The sequence below is a fragment of the Triticum urartu genome, chromosome 5 (assembly GCF_003073215.2).
Source record: "Triticum urartu cultivar G1812 chromosome 5, Tu2.1, whole genome shotgun sequence".
In the NCBI taxonomy this organism is placed as follows: domain Eukaryota; kingdom Viridiplantae; phylum Streptophyta; class Magnoliopsida; order Poales; family Poaceae; genus Triticum; species Triticum urartu.
Window position 1 is genome coordinate 51,065,471 of NC_053026.1, and position 13,888 is coordinate 51,079,358.

Sequence of the window (13,888 nt, forward strand, 5' to 3'; positions counted from 1 at the left end):
CCGGGGCTTTACTGGGGAACCCACACGCTCAAATTGCATCGGGTTACGACCGGGGCTTTACTGGGAGTGCCTATAGACTATGGTCGAGGCTTTACCGGGAGTGTCATATTGCTATTAGAGTAGTCCACTATATAAATAACAAGGCAAAACTATTTTATGCAAAAGAGCCTTGAACCCCACCAGCCAAAGTGAAAGTAGGTGAATAGGTTACCAATGAACTGTGGACTTGCCAATACAATCCACATATTGACCCTAGTGGCTGCAACGTATCATGTTGCAGGTGATTTCTACGAGGAGTGACTTACGTAGGGTTTTGTGTCTCCACTCGACATGCTTCCCCGTGGTGCTGATGGAGCCTCTCAAGACATTTACCTTAGATTTGCTTTTCGTTTCTGCTTGTGTTGAACTCCGTTTGCTTATTGTAAGACTATGTATTTGACTAGCCTACGACTAGAGTCTATAAGACTATTTTCTTTCTGGATAATGCGATGTAATGAAGGACGCATTTGTCGATGCAAATATGCCCTAGAGGCAATAATAAAGTTGTTATTATTATATTTCCTTATTCATGACAAAGGTTTATTATTCATGCTAGAATTGTATTGACCGGAAACTTAAATACATGTGTGAATACATAAACAAATATCGTGTCCCTAGTGAGCCTCTACTAGACTAGCTCGTTGATCAAAGATGGTTAAGGTTTCCTAACCATATACATGAGTTGTCATTTGATAACGGGATCACATCATTAGGATAATGATGTGATGGACAAGACCCATATGTTAACTTAGCATATGATCGTTCAGTTTATTGCTATTGCTTTCTTAATGTCAAATACATATTCCTTCCACCATGTGATCATGCAACTCCCGGATACCGGAGGAATACCTTGTGTGCTATCAAACATCACAACTTAAGTGGGTGATCATAACGATGCTCTACATATATCTCCGAAGGTGTCTGTTGAGTTGGCATGGATCGAGGTTATGATTTGTCACTCTGAGTATCGGAAAGGTATCTCTGGACCCTCTCGGTAATACACATCACAATAAGCTTGCAAGAAAAGTGACTAAGGAGTTAGTTATGAGATGATGTATTATGAAACGAGTAAAGAGACTTGGTGGTAATGAGATTGAACTAGGTATGAAGATATTGACGATCGAATCTCGGGCAAGTAACATATCGATAGACAAAAGGGAATTACGTATGTTGTCATAAGGTTTGACCGATAAAGATCTTTGTAGAATATGTAGGAACCAATATGGGCATCCGGGTTCCGCTATTCGTTATTGACCGGAGAGGTGGCTCGATCATGTCTACATAGTTCTCGAACCCGTAGGGTCCGCACGCTTAACGTCCATTGATGATATAGTATTATATGAGTTATGTGATTTGGTGACCAAATGTTGTTTGGAGTCCCAGATGAGATCACAGACATGATGAAGAGCTCTGCAATGGTCCGGAGGTAAAGATTGATATATAGGACGATGCTATTTGGACACCAGAAGAGTTTCTTTGGCAACTCAACTGCTAAGTCTTATAAACATTCTTTGGATCCCCTTGTTTCGAATCATAAATTTGGGTGAAATACTACCCTCCAAGATTGTTCCGATCCCCTATACTTGTGGGTCATCATGCATATATTGGTATCTTTTAGCTTCTGTCATCTTCTAAGTTTCACACTTCTTATCATCCATGGTGGCTTGCATACTTTCGAGGATCTCCATACAATCACATTTTGTCTTCTTTAATGCATTTTTAATGTAAGATACCTCATTAGCTAGTGCATCATCTTTTCCAGACAACACATCATTTTTTCGAACCCCACACTAAATTCCCTTCCCCTTTCTTTTGAGTGGCAATTGTTTTGAATATGACCCCAAGTTCCTTAGAGACATTACCATTATTGTAATTATTATTACTTGAGGGATGATGCCTAGAATAATAATTTCCACAATTGTTCATATATGCATTTGTTGCTTGATATTTCTAGCAATGAAATTTACTTCGACTTGGCCTTTGTTTTTCTCAACTAAAGCACCAAGAGGGACATCATCAATGCTAGAAACATCCTTAGTAGAAAGAATGCACATAATTACATCAACTTTAACATCTAGACGTTCTATCTCATCAATATAATTCACCCCTTTTACCGGCAAAAAAATAGAATTCACCCCTTTTACCTGCAAAATAAATAAATAGAATTCACCCCTTTTACCCACAAAATAAATAAGTGGAATTTACCCTTTCAGAAAAATGTAGCTCTTTTGGTATGCCATTGGCAATAATTTACCATCATGTTATTCAAAAGATACTTCTCTCACCCTTGTGTCCGATTAAGGCCACAAAAGGTTTGAAGTATAAGCTGGTCATTAAGTCCATGTGTAGGGTACTTTTAAAGCACATTTTTATTAACTTCATGAGTGAAGAGATAGACAAGGTGGTGAAAAGCATGAAAACAAATACTGCTCCAGGTCCAGATGGCTTCTATGTTAGCTTTTTAGAGCTTTTTGGCCCTAGTTGAGAGATATACTAATATAAATGCTTCAGGAGCTGTATCATGGTAGGTTGAACTTCTCCGGACTAAACTACGGTGTCATTTCAAAAATAAATCCCCAAGATTGAGCATGATGTCCATTGACGTTTTATTTAAAGTTCATCCTCATTTGGGTAATCTTAGCAAGAGGGTAACATTAGCAATAAAGTACTCTTTGTAAGATTTTCAATAATTAATGCTACCACTAGGAAAAGAAAATAACCATTCTCACCTCTTAATGAGAAAGGGAATAATTTCAACCCGGCAACTTTTGAATCAACATCTTTAAACCTTTTCATATCACATATTTCAGCAAAGTCATGCAAGTGCATAACAATATCTTGACTAACAATACCACCAATTGCTCTTTACATATAATTTCCAAAGTGATTTGCTTTAATTTAATAGTATGAGATATGATAGGTGTACTTATAAACTCATTATTAGTAACATGTGTGAAGTCATCGATGATCCCTCCGCTATCATGAAAAATTCGGTACAATTCAGTCTCCTCTTCGTAAACTTCTTTGAGCGCCTCATCGCCACGTCCCTTGAACATAACAACCAAGATGTCAGTCGGTGCCTATTCCATTGATGCATTATTTGCCACTACCTAACGCTAACAAATAATACAAGATTCGTAGGTGCACTCATGTTAGAATTTATTGCGGCTAAACCAGTCACACCGCACCAAACCATTATGCCATGTCAGAAGATGCCCTATGTATCTCGTATCTGAGTTGTCAGTCCAATATTATCGGCTGACATGTCATCGTGGCAGGTGTAATTCTTCTATTTTGGTCCAAACAAACAGTCAAGATAAAAAATATATTCATAAGGTCAGACCGTGACTTGTGCATGGGTTTTTAAATAGAAAATTTAATACAACAGGTGAAATGTGCCACAAGATCACAAGTTGAAAAGTGAGAAAATATATGTAAAAGCATATGTTTCATAACATTTTCCAAGTAAAACAGGGGGTTGAATTCTGCTGGGAAAGAATAGAGATGTAGAGATAAAGAAAAGGAATTGTGTTGTTCATTGACACGGTCGCCCACGACTCTTGCAACATGTGACGGAAGGGGAGGAGAAGAAGAGAGAAGAGTGAGACCGACGCAACGCAACGCGGTCTCCTCCTCCGTCGTCTCCAACCTCTCGTCTCGCCTGCCAAATAAATCCAAGCCACAACCGCCGCTGTCTGCCCGTCAATAAGTTTTTCTCCGCCATTTTCCCCGTCCTCCGCGAGAAGCGCCTCGAGGTCCCCGTGTGCGGCTAGCTAGATCGGTGGCGCCTCCCCTCCCTCCTCCCCCGCGGAAGGCGCTCGCCCCCTTCATTCCCGGAACCGATTCTCGCAAGGGATTCCTCGCTGCTCGGCTCTTCTTGAGGTGAGCGTCGAATCCGATGTTTTTTTCTCGCCGCCCCCGTCGATTCGGCGGCGCGGCTGCTCGCGCCGCGATCAGAATCGCGTTGCTTCCCTGGAGAAATCGACCTGGAATCATCAGAGGGTGGGCGCATGCTGGAGCAGCAGCAGGATTTGGGTCCTCTCGAAATTGGAGCTTCCCATGGTGATTCCAGCGTCCCCCGTGCTAATTGATCGCGTTTCGACGGCCCTGCGGTAGAGCAAGGTGCTGATACGCGTTGGGCGATAGGATTCGGATGGAGCAGCGGGCAGAGCATCATCGGATTGGTGTATGAAAAACTATCTACTGCTACGCCCTGACAGGCCTGGTCGGGATTTTGCAGGCATGCAGAGCCAGATCGTGTGCCATGGGTGCAGGAGCGTTCTACTCTACCCCAGAGGGGCCCCCAGCGTGTGCTGCGCCGTGTGCCACGCCGTCACCAGCGCGCCGCCTCCAGGTAACGGCCATGCCCGAGCTCTGGTTTCGCCACTTGTGCAATTTTTGAACACAAAAGGTGCAAACAAGATCGTGTTATGTTCAATTTTGTTGATAATGTTCTGGATCATATTCCATATGTGGTAGTGGGGTGCTGATGAATGGGTAGGGAAATGAAGGAGGGACACACTAGGACTAATTTATCCTATAGCAGGTTGTGGGAAACCTCACATGCCAATTTTATAGCCTAAGAGAGTAGATAGATTCCTAGGATGTGCTGTCCATTTCTAGGTTTGGTTCTACTAGCTTAACATGCGCATTCATCAATCGTGGTTCACACTGTTTGGTGGATCAATGATGTACCATGTGGTGTACTCCCCAGAGAAATGTTAAATTCGATCAGTATGGCGTGGGGTTCAGAAGATTGAGGTTGCTACTAAGAGCCTATTTGGATTGTAGAATTTCCGTAGGAATTATGGAGGATTTGAATCCATGGGGATTTTTCCTATAATTGTCATTTAGATCATTGGACTGGGGATGCTGATATGACATTTTGGGTGACTGGTGGCAGAAACATGAACTTTCCCTTCCTTATTTGACCCATCTACCTACTTTTGTGCGGTTACTTTCAACCCACTTATGCTCAGCCCCCTTACAAATTTGTCTTCTGGTTAATCCATATTGGTTCATCTTAACAAAAATTAGTAGCTGATAGAACCCTTCTAATCTAGCTGTCATTGCTTAAACAGTTTTGTTGTCTACATTAGATACATCTTCCTTCCTTTGCCATGTATATTGGGTCTATGTTCTGCTTTGCCATGTGTGACGCCTCTTCCTTGCTTTCTCTGGGCAGATTTATCCTCCACTGTGCTGTTCTATCTTTTATGCCTTATCACCATATATCAAGTGTTTTAGTGATTATTTACATGTTCTGTTGTGTTCATTATAACGGGTCAGCCCATGCATTGGACAGTGGGTAATCTTTTACCCATTCCTAGCCCTGTAGCTGCATACTGTTGTACGCTCTTGGTTTGTTGGTAGTGCTTCAAATATCTAGTTGCATGCTTATGAAAAAGTGAGTAAATTTCTTCTTCAGGAATGGAGATGGCTCAGCTTATATGCGTCGGCTGTCGAACTTTATTGATGTATACTCGCAATGCAACTACTGTCAGATGCTCATGTTGTGATACAGTCAACCTTGCCAGACCAGCACCGCCAGGTACTGATGTATGTGTCGAATTATTCTGTAGATCCTTGAGCTTGTAAGTTGAAATTGTAGTTATGAATGGAATATCTGTTCTATAAAGTCAGAAAGGGTTACTCAGGCATAGAACCCAGGAGAGTTTTCAAGTTGATGCTACAATACCTTAGGAAAGTATTATCATTATTTACCCCAGGTGTAGCTAGATTAACAGAAACTTCGTATGCCTTGAAATTAGCTGATTTTCTAGTAAGTTTGATCGCACCAGTTTCATGTTGTCTCAAGCTGTAAATACAAGATAGTATTTGTGGGGTAGAGCGCATTGCTGGTTGTTTTGTTTTTATATCACAAACCCTGCATGTATGGATTTACTGGTCATAAAGTCAAGGCCAGCCTTCAAAGTCAAGACTGGAAAGTAGTCAAACATCACCCATGCTGCTCAAGCAACTATTTCTCTGTGGGCAAGTTTATTGTATTTTCACCTTATATCATGTGCTCTGTGGATTTGGCAATGTATGCTCCTGGAAAGTTGACATGTATTGCTTGTCTCTGTTACCGTTGTACATGTGCATGTGCACGGCTTCTTTTTTCTGCAGTACTGTTAAATTAATCTGATTAAGAAGGATGTAAAGACAATAAAATGCTAACATTTTAGCATGTTCTCCTTCTCTGTTCCTATACCTCATGCATGTTTAAGCTCCCTTTGTGTGTATCATATGTGTTCTATTTATCTGTTCTCCACTTGACGAATTCTATCTGTTCATGGTGCAGTGAATAGTATAGCTCATGTGAACTGTGGCCAGTGCCAGACGGTGTTAATGTATCCATACGGAGCATCTTCTGTCAAATGTGCTATCTGCAATTTTATTACGAACATCGGAGTATGTCAAAATCTTCTTTGGATCTCTTTGTGCTGCAAATGCTCAGTGAAACCGGCTTATTTAATCTATTTGTCTTTCTTATCCCAGATGAACACCGTGAGACCTTTGCCACCTACAATGCATGCACCAAACGGAATTTCATATAGTGTCCCATCGACCTCTGCGGTATGTGCATATGATGAGCTCTTTGAGCTTTCACCGTGAATTCCAAGGTGATTTACCTCTTCTAATTTCCCTGTCCCTTTCCCCTGTATTGGTCAGCCATCCGCTCAATCGCAGAATGTAACGGTGGTCGTCGAAAACCCAATGACAGTAGATGACAAGGGAAAATTGGTAAGCCGCCTCTGCGCTTTGCTACCACCATCCAATCACTCTGCATTTGTACTTTGTGTTGCCCAGTGAAGCTATCCCGCATTGCTCACACCACCCGTTCACATTTTCGCAGGTGAGCAACGTCGTAGTCGGGGTTACGTCCGGCGGGAAAAAGTAGCAAAACATGTCAGCGCTTGTACCAAGTGATGCCCTGTTCTGTGTCTTATAATCTGGAGTTGGGAACACTTCGTATTATACTCGTGTCTGGTGATCGACCGATCGGTCGCGTAGAAGAAAACCCCGAAGCGCGTAAACGGACCGCGCCAAAAAAAAAGAGAGTGCGGGTGTGGATAATACGGAGAAAAACTGTATTTTGCTTACCCCCTTGATTCTTTTGTATGTAAAATGTGGGCACTGTCAGACCTCACTGCGTGATCAAATCCTCTCTGTCCTGTCCTGTGTCCTGTGTCCTGTCCTGAAGGGGCCTCTCGTTCTGGATGAATAACAGCAAATAACTTTGCATATGGCTGGCCCCACCTGTCAATGATTGGTAATTAAACGACTGTAATTATTGTGATGAATAATTCTTTGAAGGCTGTATTTTATTTTACGTACATCTCTACAGCGTAGCAGCGAATAAGTGCATGTTTGTATCGTACGTGTATTTGTAGTTGTGGGTATTTATACACCGTACCTGACATGGTACTGGGCGAAGGGACCGTAGAGACGAAGTGCAATCATTCATGATCAAGTCCATGTTTGCTCTGTAAGAAAGGACAGGCTGTGGTGTTGAAATGTTAATTTTCTGAATAATGTTCCTCTTACACAACGCCATATATGTTGTGGTCAGTTAGTAAGGAATGTATATGCATGATCACAAAAGTGAAATGTTATGTTTCAAATTCAAACTTATTATTATCGCAAATGGTCAACTGAAAAATCGACCTCAATGTTTGGGTACTTTGGACCATAATTTAAACAAAAAATAACTAGGAACTCAGACGAAATGGAACACCATACAAAAGTTAAATCTTATATACGAATCTAAAACATATTTTGATGTTAGCACCAAGGAAATAAAAAAAATTCCAAAAAATTTGGGGTGAGAGAGGCTCGAACTCTCGACCTCAGGATCACTCACGTTTAGCTATGAGACCTACGCGCTAGCCAACTGCGCCACCACCCCATTGGTGTTCTGCTACCAATGTAAACCTATTTATACATTCCTTAAATCTTAAAGAAATCTTGCCCAAAAAGCAAGGTCAAATCATATAATTTCTCATGTTAGATGTACCTAACCAGGAAACTAGTACCTCTCCCAGTGAAGTGTGCCACAGTTTGCCCTCACTTCACGCTCCCCCTGTCATACTCAAGATGCAAATTCCTCTACAAAAAATGCTCTTCTGTGGCACTTCACTTTCCACCCGTATCACAAGTCTCAAACGACTCTAAAAAGAAACATCTTTTCTTGACGAGCTTACTCACGAAGTATAGAAACAAAGTAGCCCATAATTTACGGTTTTGAGGTTTGGTAAGTCACCCAAACTTGCAAGATCCGATCACCTCAAATTTGGGATCACCATTATACCAGCATATAATCTCCCTCCCAAAAGCACCAACTCCGATCACCCCAGACCTCCTGAGGTTCTTCTTCACAGTCAACCAATGGACCTCGAGCATGGCAAGAAGCCCCCTGCCATTGCCGCCGCGGAGCTATGCTCGCTCAAGGACAAGCTCGTCGGCCTGCGGCCGGTCCTGCTGCGAGCGGCGGCGGTCCTGGCGACGGCGGTGGCCGCGGTGGTCATGGGGCTCAACAGGCAGTCCTACACCGCGGTGGTGGCCATTGTGGGCACCAGGCCGCTCACGCAGACCTTCACTGCCAAGTTCAGCGACACGCCTGCGTTTGTGTAGGGGACTCCTTGCTTTGCTTGCTTGCTTGCTGCCATTACCTGTCGAATTTACTGACATGCTGTCTCTGTGACGGTAAACCGTCAATTTCGCAGGTACTTTGTCATAGCCAATGGCATTGCCAGTCTGTATAACTTGGTGGTGCTGCTCACCAGAAGGTGCCTTGTGCAGGGAAGGGCCCAGCATTTGGTAGTGCATAGGATGGACATGGTAATTTCTTTTTTCTCAATTAATAGTAATTTACCGATTAAATGACACTTAACATTATCTATAAGCTGGCCATTATTTACTCAAAGAAAACTTCACCCAGCAGTACTTTCACACTTTCATCAGAGTAAGTAGACTTGAACTGCTCCTAATAAACATATTTTAGTAGATCGAATATCGAATACATCTACGAGAGAAGCAACCAACTCAATCTAAGCAAGTGCATTGGTCTTAAATGAAGTTTTTCCTACACAATCCAGGAAGATCTGAAAATTTTGGAGCCTTCTAATGGTGCTACTATGAAAACACAGCACTCAATCTAATCAAGAATCTTTTTTGCAAGCAACTATCCACAACCAGTGGCTTGAGTGAAAAACTGTGGTGCTGCACTTGTATTGTAGACACCTAGTACTGTAGCATATCTGGCAAATCTCAAACCAGTGTCGATCGACGGCAACACATGATATTTTTTCCTCGGAATTTCAATGTCCCAAATAAGATAATCATGGTTCTACTGGCCATTACTTACACAAAACCTCGCTCATCCGGTAGTAGTTTCACACTTTCATCAGAGTATCTTTGGACTGTTTCTCACAAAAATATTTTAATGGAGTAACCAACTTAGTCTAAGCAAGCGTATTGATCTTAAATTTAGATGCTCATACACAATCCAGGGATATCTGATAAATTTGGAGCCTTATGACGGTGGTACTATAAAAACACAGCACTCGATCTAATCAAGAATCTTTTTGCAACTATCCAGAACCAGTGGCTTGAGTGAAACTGCTGGTGCTGTACTTTGTATTGTAGACAACTAGTACTGTGGCACATCTGGCAAATTTCAAACCAGTATCAATGGACGGCAAGACATGATATATTTTCATCCTTGTACTGTCAATGTCCCAGGTAATCATGGTTCTATTGGCCACCGGTGCCGCGACAGCGGCTTCGATGGCCGAGTTAGGCAAGAATGGTAACTTGCACACGCGTTGGAACCCGATATGCAACAAATTTGGTTCCTTCTGCAACCGTGGAGGCGTATCACTCGTGTCCTCATTCGTCGGCGTCGCGCTCATGCTAGCCCTGAACTTGCTCTCAGCTGCAGCCACCTCTCCCCGTGCCATCGTCGCAGGCCAATGAGCACTAGTACCTCAGCTCAGACAGTCCATACCCAAGAGTACACTGCTCATGTCACTGGGATGTGAAGTGATGTGAGCCAGTTTGGTTGCATGTGGGAGCTGGATCTCAGGAGGAAGTGTGCTCAAGGCTGCAAGTGTGCTAAATTTGGTCTACAACTGTATATCACCTTGCCTGGTCTGAAATGTGCAGGCACATAAGCCCTGGTTGGTTATGGGGCTTTAACTAGATCAGCTCCTAAATTAGATCAAGTTATTGCACCATTCAATTCTACTACTTTGTGGTTGTAAACCAGTACTCACAACTGTCCCGGCATTTGGCCGCATTTGCTCAATTGGATGATACATTGCATCGTTCGACAAGTATGTCTGGTGAGGTTTGGTCTTTCACAACAGTTTGTACCTGTTGTACTGCATGGAACTCTTGTTTTATTACCTGAACAGTGAAGTTGTTTGGAGTTGCTTGAAATGATGCATCCAGCACCAGCCTTAGTTGTGGACTTAATGAGGCAAAAATTTCAGGAGTTGGTCAGTTGATGTAGATTTATCGGAGAAGGAGCACATGCATGTGAGCCTATCAGGCATCTCCGGAAAAATTCAGTCAACATGCAACTAGGAGCTAAGTGATTACCACTGGTGCAGCACATCAGCCTAACAATCTATTATTATCACAACCTAGATGTGTTCATTGTCCGACTGACCGTTTTGCATAAAGAAAATGTTGGATTGCATGGTTTTTTTTCTTCTTAAAAGCTTGTGCTTGGGTATGATTTTTTCTGGAAAAAAAAGGATCTGAAAGAAAAGTAGTTGATATTAGAGTCGATAAAACATAAAATTGGGACCATAAATCATGTGTAAATATGTTTGAAGTTAAATAAATCATGTTTAAAGATAAGAGAAGATAGCATTACCTAGCAGCTGCTGCTGCCTAGATTCATTCAAATACAGCTTGTCCTTTGTTTCTGCACTTTACTCTTCCACATTATTGGTATGGATGTACAAGACTTGTTGCTATACGCATATGGTACTAGTATTCATGACATGAGGTACCCTGAAAGGTGCCATCAAGCAGAGAAGGGTGGTCACTCTCACTCATGCAGCTGGCCAGCATATGAAGAACAGAACAACAGAACAGGGCACTGAAAGAGAAACAGAACCTTTCAGTACTGTTCCTCAATTTGTGTGTCGTCGTTGAAAAAAACCATCTACCCAACAATTTGCATCTTTCTCACTGAATAACACATTCCCTCCAGCATAAAAACTATGGCGTATTATTTCAATTACAATATAATTACAAAACATACCAAAATATTATAGCATATGAGAAATTTGAGGGGGGAGTATATGCATACGATTTCCACACATCCAATAAAAAAATTAAATGGGAAAAGTAAATAAAATTTGGACTAACACGGTATCCAGGTATCGTTGATCAGGTAATCCAAAGTATAACGGGTTGCGTGTGCCATCCATATTCTCTCTTCTCCGTACGTAATATTATAAATTTTTTGCAGGGCGCGTGCAGTCATATCTTTTGCACCAGAATTTGCAAGCAGGAATTTTATACTGTAAGTATGACGTTTACTTTTCTAGATGAATTTCAGCGACACACCAGTTCTGCATCTGGACTGATTCTGATACAAGCTCCAATACTGCTACTATTTATGTGGGCTTCGTTCTGGAATCAGTTGAATTAATTTGTTCTTGGAACTGTGAGAATCATGCCATTAAGGCTATTGAGGATGCATTCACCAATCAACCATGATGTTCATTAAGGGGAGAAAGCATGTCTAACATTCAGTGGGACATCAATGATCTGATCTGTCCGATCACTACCACGTGACACATGTGGTAAGCAATCCAAACTTGATGAAAAAAAAACTGATATCTCTTATCACTGCAACCTGTACTTATGAATGTACATAGTTCAACAATCATTAGAGAATTCTTCAAAAATAAAATCATTCCAGGGTTTTAGTCCTTCAAAATCGACTGGAGAAAAAAAATCACCGCGTCCTCTACTAATACTCACACTCAAGAAACATTGCACCAAACAGACATAATTATACATTTTGATATGAAATCATCACACACACACACACACACACACACACACACTGCAGATTAACTACTAGCTAGCCAGTTGTCTGCTTATGTTGTCTGCATAAATAAACAAATTTGCCTAGAAGTGGTTCCAAGTAGAGCTCACTGCAGCAGCCATCTGAGGAGACATGCTCGGCACCACCTCACCACCCATGGAGCTAAGCTGGCTCAGCACTGCCTTAAGGACCTTCTTGTCACAGTTCATGGCGGGGTCTAGGTAGCTCCCAAAGTCAGGCAGGCCATGGTCCATGTAGCCCATGCCATTACTGTTGCCTGTCACCATGGGGAGGTAGCTGCTGTTGCTGGCACTGTTATTACTGAAGCTGGAGAAGCAGGGCACTTGCTCAAGTGCGGCGGCGGCGGCGGCGGCGGAAGTGTTCATGGTGGCCTGGAGCTGTGCTAGGGTGGTGTCCATGAGAGGTGGCAGTGGTGGTGAGGAGGTGTCTGTGGGTGTGCCATGGACAATGTTGCTGAGGTTCCTTGGCCTGGGGGTGGCACCAACTCCTGATTTCTTCTTGCAGATGACTCTGCACAGGACCCAGTCCTCCTGCTGAAAACACATGGAGGATCAAGAAGAGAGCATTGATTGGTCAGTAGTTCAATGGTAGGTGCAGTCTTACAAGGTGATGTGAATGAGATCTTGGTGATCACTGTCACTGTACTTGCTCTTGAGTGCATCACTTGTCACAGTGAAGTGATGTGGACAGGACCATCCTATGTAACCCTAATTGGTTCATGCATCCAACCAAGAATTTTTCCTTTTCTTTTGGAAAATTGGATAAGTTTTACCTTTTACATTTTGGTTACTTTGTTTGATCACCTCTTTTTGTTTTGGATTGGATAAGTTTACCTATTTGCAGCTTGCTAAGAATCTTCTTTTTTTTTGCGAGAAAGCTTGCTAAGAATCTAACTAGTCTACTCCACTATCCTAGATTATAGATGACCAACTTGTTTCCAAAGTCACCACAAGTTTACATATGAAATTCATTAAGAACTTTGTCAGAACCGTATATTTATTCCCGGTCTCTATCAGTTGTAAGTGTGTTTTAGAGGAGCGCCTCTGTGCGACTGCATCCATGTGGTGGTGTGTCTGCTTTTATGCTAAATCGCAATAAAAATCATAACACCAAGAAAGTTTAGTGCTTCTACTATCTTTTTAAACAATGTTTAATATGAACTTCATTGAACTATTTGAACAATAAAAATCATTGAACTATTTGAGACGAAAGAAAATGGTACTTCAAGTAGTTGGTATAAGTTGTCATTATCCATAACAGCTAACCTATACTACATGTTAAGATCAGTCCACCATTGTCCTTTTATTTATTTTAAAAATTAGAACAAATTAGTCCTTATTAAATAGGACGTCTACCGCAACAAAACCGGTGGATGAAAATGACCAGTCCCCCTAGAAAATTAATTGGCAAGTAGCAACCAATAAGTAGATGGTTTTTTTCTTTTCTTTTTAATATAAATAAATGAACAGAAAGTGACAGGTCAAGAAGTCCATCTCATGTGTACAGTACGTCAAACTTGAAAACAACTATTAAATACAAGCTTATACACTGCAAAAAATCTCCTATACGATTGGTTGTGCCCACCCAATTTGTACCTACCTAGGTCATAGCTATGCAGATGAATATGTTTTGCATAACAGAAAATAAATAAATCAATCGATGGCTTTGCACACCGCTACTCACTGAACATTACATATGATATGTTCATTTGTTTCATGCATGATCTAGGGTTTTAGCGGCAGCTTATTACCT

The 13,888-nt window shown here is 41.8% G+C and overlaps 3 protein-coding genes and 1 non-coding gene across 4 annotated transcripts; 2 read left to right on the forward strand and 2 right to left on the reverse strand.

The window, feature by feature from the left end:
- Positions 1–3,604: 3,604 nt before the first annotated feature.
- On the forward strand, positions 3,605–7,375 carry LOC125507829 (protein LOL2-like). The gene is made up of 7 exons (XM_048672345.1): positions 3,605–3,921; positions 4,280–4,393; positions 5,468–5,590; positions 6,344–6,453; positions 6,541–6,618; positions 6,715–6,786; positions 6,899–7,375. Exons 2-7 carry the CDS (start codon positions 4,282–4,284, stop codon positions 6,941–6,943), a joined length of 540 nt encoding a protein of 179 aa, XP_048528302.1. The 5' UTR covers positions 3,605–3,921; positions 4,280–4,281; the 3' UTR covers positions 6,944–7,375.
- A 488-nt stretch (positions 7,376–7,863) lies between these two features.
- Positions 7,864–7,951, reverse strand: TRNAM-CAU. Its single transcript is given in 2 exon segments — positions 7,864–7,899; positions 7,914–7,951. It is a non-coding gene; the product is annotated as a tRNA-Met (tRNA).
- A 354-nt stretch (positions 7,952–8,305) lies between these two features.
- Positions 8,306–10,374, forward strand: LOC125507831 (CASP-like protein 1B2). Its single transcript, XM_048672347.1, has 3 exons — positions 8,306–8,672; positions 8,769–8,883; positions 9,787–10,374. The coding sequence occupies exons 1-3, from the start codon at positions 8,431–8,433 to the stop codon at positions 10,018–10,020; spliced, it is 591 nt and encodes a 196-aa protein (XP_048528304.1). The 5' UTR covers positions 8,306–8,430; the 3' UTR covers positions 10,021–10,374.
- Positions 10,375–11,935: 1,561 nt separating this feature from the next.
- On the reverse strand, positions 11,936–12,671 carry LOC125507830 (NAC domain-containing protein 21/22-like; the record flags this gene model as incomplete). Its single annotated transcript, XM_048672346.1, is given in 1 exon segment — positions 11,936–12,671. A coding segment is annotated over 1 exon segment (473 nt), but the record flags the coding sequence as incomplete, so codon positions are not given.
- Between the last annotated feature and the right edge of the window lie 1,217 nt (positions 12,672–13,888).